The sequence below is a fragment of the Pundamilia nyererei genome, unplaced genomic scaffold (genome assembly GCF_000239375.1).
Source record: "Pundamilia nyererei isolate P.nyererei 1_Seehausen unplaced genomic scaffold, PunNye1.0 scaffold00842, whole genome shotgun sequence".
Classification (NCBI taxonomy): domain Eukaryota; kingdom Metazoa; phylum Chordata; class Actinopteri; order Cichliformes; family Cichlidae; genus Pundamilia; species Pundamilia nyererei.
The window spans coordinates 41,376-49,472 of NW_005188243.1; the positions used below are offsets into that span (position 1 = coordinate 41,376).

General features: G+C 40.6%; 1 protein-coding gene and 1 long non-coding RNA gene across 2 annotated transcripts in view; both read left to right on the forward strand.

Moving 5' to 3' along the window:
* The first annotated feature begins 1,194 nt into the window (after positions 1-1,194).
* LOC102215830 (uncharacterized) lies at positions 1,195-2,360 on the forward strand. Its single transcript, XR_312478.2, has 6 exons — positions 1,195-1,283; positions 1,359-1,469; positions 1,569-1,728; positions 1,825-1,928; positions 2,057-2,265; positions 2,331-2,360. It is a non-coding gene; the product is annotated as an uncharacterized LOC102215830 (long non-coding RNA).
* Positions 2,361-3,352: 992 nt separating this feature from the next.
* Positions 3,353-8,097, forward strand: part of LOC102216021 (TRPM8 channel-associated factor homolog) — a gene marked incomplete at its 3' end in the record, with an annotated part of 6,878 nt that continues 2,133 nt past the window's right edge. Inside the window, exons 1-5 of the mRNA XM_013908028.1 lie at positions 3,353-3,415; positions 5,219-5,271; positions 5,567-6,242; positions 7,288-7,504; positions 7,849-7,945. Of these exons, the coding sequence (XP_013763482.1) occupies positions 5,593-6,242; positions 7,288-7,504; positions 7,849-7,945 (964 nt within the window). The remainder of the gene's footprint in view (positions 3,416-5,218; positions 5,272-5,566; positions 6,243-7,287; positions 7,505-7,848; positions 7,946-8,097) is intronic.

Here is an 8,097-nt window from a genome sequence, read left to right on the forward strand (position 1 = left end):
ATAAACTAAACGACATTACACCATCACACATCTAATCCTAGAAGGTTTGTTTTTTAATGACCAAAGTATTTTAACTTTATGCCATAACAACAGAAAGCATGAAAACAGAAAAAGTGATGAGCTGTCTTCATATCTCAGTTATTGTTAGAACAGCCTTTATCTGTTTTTACTTCTTAGCATCTACGTTTTCTCTTCAGGATTTTGAGATGTGAAAAGTATGTTTAGAGAAGTAAAAAGAATCAGAATACTTTATTGATCCCTGGGGGAAATTATATGTTTGTTACAGTGCTCCATTATAAACCAACATAAACCAACATTAACAAGACAGACAATACGCTAACTAAGAATAGTACAATATATACATATATATATATATACATAAGTCAGTCATTAATAAATAGCTGGAAAAGAAACATGTGTAGTTGTAGCAGTAACCAGTGTGTTAAGTGGATGCGTTGTACAGGGAGATGGCCACAGGCAGGAAAGATTTCCTGTGTCGTTCAGTGGTGCTTTTCGGTACTCTCAGTCTCTCAGTGAACTAAAAAAGCAACTAGTGACAAATCTGGTGACTTTTTCTATTGTTATTGGAAACTTATTTATGATGACTTTTAACGTGAAAGCGTGTATTGCTCCTACTCTCAACAAGCAGCAGGTGCTGCCGTGGGCACCTCGCCCGTGCCAAAGCGCTCACGGGTGGAGGATAGTCCTCCCTCAGCTGCTATCAGGGCAGGAGATGTTCACACCTATGAGTCCAAACTGCAAATGAATCACGCATGAGCGAAGCCACTGCTCCCGCACTGACTGTAAGGCAGTCAGTTCATCTTTTACTCTTATGCTGTTTTGTGGATCACAAGGTTTAAAACTACTTATAAACACACACACACACACACACACACACACACACACACACAAACACACACAACGCCTTAATGATGTCATCCTTAGTCCTTCCTTTTTTCTCATTCATTACTCCAACATTTAAGTTGACCATGAACCAAGCCCTGTATCAGTCTCATATAATCTGCTAATTATACACGAGTTGATCTGTTGAGTGGCTCCTACTGTTCCTCTCAGTCTTGCTTAAAGCTTCTTCTCTTTTTTTACTGGTTAAAACAGTTTACTGACTGCATACTTGATTACATATCAGAGAGTTGTGTTTCAGCTCTTGTAGATGAAAAACTGTGTGTAAACTCTCCTCTTTAGTTGTTTGTCTTTACTGATGGAGAGGTGGGGAACACCAAAGAAGTGATCGCTCTGGTTAAGAAGAATTCAGGTTCCCACAGGTAAAAGAAGAAAAAGATGACGACATGTGCTGCGTATCAAACCTGTGTCTTTTAAAAACAGCTGTTGTATTGCAGGTGTTTCTCTTTTGGGATTGGGGAAGGGGCCAGCTCTGCTCTCATCAATGGGATGGCCAAGGAAGGAGGAGGTCATGCTCAGTTCATCACAGGGACTAACAGGAACCAAAAGTAAGACAATGAGTCATAACAATTACAGCAAAAAATGATTTGTGTTTTTTTTTTTTTTTATTGGATAGAAGATATGATTTCAGTTTTTGTTCTCATCAGGTGATGCAGTCGCAGCAATTTTTTCCTGCAACCAGCTGTGGAAGATGTTTCTGTTACATGGGATTTACCAAAGGGATCCACTATCACTGTCCTCTCTCCACCAATCACAACCATTTTCCAGGGTCAAAGGTCACTGATTTATGCCCAGCTTACTGGACAGGTAGCAGCACCATCTTCTCACAGTGTAGATCTCTGTGTTTATGCTTGTTATGTTTCGAAAAGATGAAATTGGTTTGACACTGTAATTCTGTGTCAGAGCTCAGAGGCAGCAGAGGGCTGTGTGACGCTGAAGTACAGCCTGGCAGGTCATCCCTCTGAGAACCAGCTGCACTTCAGTCTCAGACCTGCAGAGAACACTGGGTAAATGAGCTGTTAATCCACTGGAATTATTAGATAATAACTTTACAATAGTTCACTTTGCATGTAACATGATAATTACATGGTAATTGTGACCATGTCACCATACCAATATTTTCTCTTGTCTGTAGCTTAATAGTCCACAGGTTAGCTGCTCGGACTCTTATTTGCTTGCTAGAGATGGAAGCAGAAAACAATGAGAAAAAAGAAGAAGTAAAAAAGAAGGTGGTGCAGCCGAGTGTCCAATCAGGAGTGAGCAGTTCTTTTACTGCTTTCATTGTTGTCAATAAAGAAAACAACAAGGAGATTCAAGGACCTCTTCTGCACCGAGATATTCCAAGTAACATGAATAATTAGCAATCCTATCTACTTCACATTGTTCTTGGGGCATTCTTATCTTATTAGTGGCTGGTCTAATGAGATGTGTTGCTACCCCTTGCTGTTCCTCTTTTTCGCCCGGTGAGTACAAGGTTTGTTACCTTTGCAAACACAGATGTGAGTGTGTGTGTGTGTGTAAAATAATAATTAGTTATAAGGACAAATTAGAGACTATTAGATACATATGACGCAAACCACTTCAATGGACTTAAATACCTTTTGTATACAATAATACAAAAAAGTGAGAGAACTCTGACAATTAGTTAATTAGTTTTGTGTCATCTGGTTTCATGGGTATATGCAGTTAAGAGTCATGTGCAAAGCAATGCAAATGTATGCAGTGTTTTCTAATAATACTGCCTAAATAGGAGTAACATAAGTAGTATTGGTCCTAATACAGAACCTGAAATTTATAAAATACCTTTTGTATACAGTAATACAAAAAGGTGAGAAATCCAACAATCATATGAGGAAGCGTTTTGGTGACTGTGGGAAGGAAAAACTCTTTTAATAGGAAGAAATCTCCAACAGAACCAAGCTCAGGGAAAATCGGCCATCTGCTGCGAGGGGTTGGGATGAGGGTAGGAAGACAGGACCAAGATATGCTGTGGAAGAGAGCCAGAGATTCAATTCAATTCAAATCAATTTCATTTATATAGCACCAAATCACAACAGCAGTCGCCTCAAGGCGCTTGAATAATTGAAGAATAATTAAACGCAGAGGTGTATAAACACATAGTAAGTGAAAAAGGTGGCTGAAGAAGTATCATGGGACTCCCTCAGCAGTCTAGACCTATTGCAGCATACTTAAAGAGGTTGGTGCTGTCTCGAAGCCTACAGCAGTGAGTACAAGTTTTGTTACCATTACACACACACACACACACACTTTCCCCTCAGGAGGAGCGTGCCATCAGAGCTACAGCGCCGCCGCCACTGGACCCGGGGCAAGCCGCCGGAGGAGCAGCGCCGCCGCCACTGGATCAGTGGCAGGCCACCGGAACTGTTTCGCCGCTGCTGCCGGACCCATGGCAGCCCGCCGGAGCTGCAACGCCGCCGCCACTGGACTCGAGATCGGCCACCTAAAGCGTCCTACTGCCATCACGGGACCCGAGGTAGGCCACCTGAACTCTTTTGTTGTAGTGAGGGGCCACCTGAGACTGTTTTGTGGCGTTTTCTTTTTATTGCATTGGATGCGCGGTCTGACTTTGGGACTGTGACCTGGGAGGGGTTTGTTATTTTGTTGTTTTTGCTTGTTTTGGTTCTCTCTGGCTCTCTCAGAAATGTGTGGTTTAGGAAGTTATGATAAACAAGTGAAAATGCTGGTCATGGTCAAATGATGCTACATACTAATCTCCAATTTTTGAAATTGTTCTTGGATTTCTCCCTGCACAAATATAGAGTGTCATCTCAGTGGCAATTCTGTTTGGAAAATGACAGGGTTGGGTCTTCCTGACTATCTTCAGTACAGCTGGTTCTTGATCTGAAGGATTTGGTGCTCAGGCAGTATGTTAAGCCTTCTAAAGCCCATCACTGGTCGGAGTTATGCAGACAGCTGGCTTGAATGCTCTTTCAGAGGAGCAGTGCCACAGCACTTAGAGAACCTAGACACGAGGAAAAGCAGACTTAAGGCCATTCAAGCCACAGAATTCTTATACATGTGGCTGGATGCCAGGAGAGGGACCTTATTGTTAACCCCTGTGAGATATGCCACCCTCAGGACTTGCTTGTTCCAGATTTAGTTGGTGTCACGAGTGACCTGGAGGTTATACCCATACCTTCTGCAACATGGGGCTAATGGCAGCAACAGTATACATATTCCCACTGGCTCTTCTGAACATGTGTCGTGTTCAGCAATATCTCTTTGGACTGGGACTTTGCCCTTTGGCTTAGAAGCACCTGAAAACCAGATTACTGTGATGTGTAGGTTGCAGGTAACTCCCCATTGGTGGGAAGGGCTAATCAATATGAAAAGAGCATTCTGGTCCCAATCCTTTGTCACCAGGTTGTGTCATCAGATGCCTCCTTGGTTGGCAAGGGATTGATTCACAAGGGCAAGGGTGTCTGGAGAACTGCAAGACACGTTGAGGAGGTAATTTAGCCATTTGAATCAGCTGTGTTGGATCAAGGACACATCTAAGAACTGCAGGACACTGGCCCTCGAGGCCTGGAGTTGGGGACCCCTGCTCTACATGCACACACACATTTAATAAATAAATAAATGAATAAAAACGCCTCACGAAAAGAGCACTTGGGGCATCCAAGAGGAAAGGGGCAGGCTCTCTAAAACACATTCACACAGACTCAAATACAAAAATAACTTACTCTGTTGTTAATGTTATAAATGTAGTGCTTGCAGGGAAATAGTTTAGGAACTCATTTGTTTCCAAAGAGGGGCTTTGTCAAGACAAGTTGTCTTCAGTAACTAAAAACCCACCAGCCTGTGCACTGAGGTCACAGTGATGATCAGTAAGCCTGAGCCAAAAGGGGGAGTACTTGTTTTTTTGTCAAGTAGCTCAAAAGCCAGTGGTAATCTGTCTCAACTTGCTTTGGCATGTGTGTTTGATTTCGAGGCATGCGGACTGCAATTGTAAATGTGAACTTCTGATGATAAAGGTGTATATGATGAGTTAAAGATTGCACAGTATTTGTGCTGAGTGAAGAACTTTCTGTGTCTTACAGAAACAAAACAAACACAAGTCTGAACTCAAATAGCAAAGAAAACTAACACATCGGTCTGTGACGGAATATAATTGAGTACATTTATATACATACTTACATAAAAGGAGCTGTCTCTCATCAGTAGTTATTTCCTTGTTTGTCCTCCCTAAAGTCCCTCCTCTTCTTGTCATATCTTCTGATATAAACATCACCTTTCCCTGCTCTTTTTACATTCCTTCTCCTGTCCTGTCTGGTAGAGCTCCTGGTGTTTTTCTTTAAAGCTGTTGTACTACAGAAAGGCAACGTTCAGGTAACCAAAAAGACAAAAGTAAAGTTTTTGTAAGTTTTTGTAAGTAAAAGTAAGTTGTGTGCGGTTGTAATGAGATCAGTGGAGAACAGCTTTTTATTTTCTCACCACCTACAGTTTGAAAATTTGCTTTGAGGTTTGATGTTTAACAAAAGAATAATATTTTTATTTTTATGTTAAGTGAGTCTTTTTTAAATCCATCAACTTAGCTTGGCATACATATATGTAAGAAAAACTATTAAAGCTGATGTGCTAAAAACCTTTTTTCCTGCATCCTAACCTTCACCTTCTTCATCAGTCTACAGAGTATAAATCCTCTACACTATGTCATCTAACCAGTCATTCAAAATCAAACATGAAGAGGCCTACGCCTCCCTGATGAGAGGCCTGAAGGAGCTGGACCTACAGGGACCCTGTGTTCCCAGTGACCTGGTCCTGATTGGAGACCATGCCTTTCCTTTAGCAATGAACAGCCGAGGTCAGGTGCTGATGGCTGCCTCTCTGTACGGCAGTGGAAGGATTGTGGTCCTGGGTCATGAGGGCTACTTGAAAGCCTTTCCTGCTCTGGTAGAAAATGCTCTGACCTGGCTGAGAGGTGATGGATCTGATAACCTCTCTGTAGGGGTGCACAGAAATGTCAGTGCAGCTGCTAATAGCCTAAAAAAATCCAGCTTCCAAGTAGAAGTTGTGGGAGCCTTCAGTGACAGACTGGGAGTTGGCGTTTATGTGACCGATGCCTACAGCGTGGGCTCAGACCCAAAAGACCTGGTGGCATTTCTGAAAGCTGGAGGAGGGGTGCTGATAGCTGGACAGGCGTGGAATTGGGCTGCAAATCACCCCAAAGAGAACACACTGCATCAGTTTGATGGGAATAAAGTGTCGGGAGTGGCAGGAATCTACTTCACTGAGCGTTATGGTGAGGCGGAGAACCTGCCCGTCTACCCTCAGATCTCGTCCTCCTGGATGTCATTAGCGTGAGTATATGCTAGAGTTCTGTTTTACTGCAGATTTCTAGAAGTTCCACTTTTCAGATAATAACTTTTAATGTGAAAACATTTTTTCTCTCTTGTTTGATACAATTTTATTAAAGTGAAATTTGGCATTGAATCTATTCCTTTGCATTACCTAATTATTAAGTAGAAATAGCTTTTATAAAAATTAAAATTTTATATAAAGTTTTTTTTCCCATTAGTTTTACTTTTTATTGTATTATCCAGGAATAAATTTTCTAAGACGCTTGTCTAACCCTTGCTCCTAGTTTAGTTTCTTCCCAGTTTAGTTTAGCTGTTGGTTTTGGTTTCTCTTACTTTGTACTTTCGTGCTCTGCCTTCAATAAACTGCATGTTTTTTGTTAAATGCTGTCCCTCCCCGAAGTGTCTGTGTTTGGATTCTCTAAAGAGAAACACAGTCTACTGCCACAGACCTTTTAAACAATTTCTCTTTTTTTTTGTGGGCTCATTTTTGAAGTAAATCAAACTTTTTTATTTTATAACTCACAATTCAACATCATACATTTAATATTTTTTTCTCCTTTTCTTCTTTCCTCCTTGTTTTGTCCATCAATTCAACTTACATTTTTCCATGAGTCCATCACAGGAATTTTTTAATTATAATGAAATAATACATTTGATCTATTATTTGAAAAAAAAAATTTTTTTTGTCCTAGTACACACTTTGTGTAGTTTTCAAAAATTGAGATTAAAAAATAATGTGGCTTAAAGTTTCCTATTTTTTCATAAACAGCTTTTTTTTGTTTAATTTTGGCAAATGTTATTTATTTGTCAGTTACTGATCAAATGTAGAATCAATTTAGAGTTAAATTCAATTGAATTGTTATTTTACAACATTAATATATTTTTTGAGGACATTGATTTTAGAGATTAAACATTTTACACTTTAATTTCATAATGACAAATAAGGTAAAAAAACAAAACAACAACAACAGATTTTTAGTAAAAAGACTCTGATTTCACTTTGATGTATTGTCTTTCCTGTTCCTCTTTGACCTTTTAAATACAGGACAGGCAGGGATTTTAAGGATGACTTGGAGTTCTTACTCCAGGGGGTTTCAGAATTCAACCTCCCCTCTGAGTATCTGTGTTCTGAGGTTCTAGTCCACAGCCCACTAGCCTTTCCCATCGGCACTACAGAAGATGGACGACCATTCCTGGCAGGAGCCTACTACGGGCGAGGACGGGTCATTGCGGTTACACATGAAGGATGTCTGAAATTTGAGGTATAGTTGCTCTGAAAAATAACTCTGAAATTTTAAGACCTTCTAAGTCAAAATCAACACATAAGAATTTATTCATGTTGTACATTTACAAATGCATTTGTGTCACACGACATTTGTTTCCACCAGCAGTCTGTCACAATCACAATCAGTGTGGTGGAGGGTTTAAGTGTGATGGAGTACTGGCAAAACAACTTTCAAATTCAAAAAAACACTTACTTTAATGAGGTTATGTAATAAACCTCAGAGTGGAAAAAAGTGAGAAAATGAACTGTATGCTGATTGGACTTTTTTGTATATCACACATACACATGACAGCCTTTGTTGCTGCTTTCCTTTCATTTTAGAGCATGGCTCCATTTTGGAGAAACGCCATTCACTGGTTGGATGAAGGGCGCAAAGGGGTTGTTGGTGTCATGGTGGATCCTGCACTCAAAGTTCTGAGTGAGTCAGGGCTGAAGTGCGAGAAGACAAACTTCAGGAAAGACCTCAGCGTGTTTGTGTGTACAGCGTATATCACTGAGCATTTGGAGGAAATCCAAAACTTTGTGGCAGAGGGAGGAGGCCTGCTGATTGGAGGACATGCCTGGTACTGG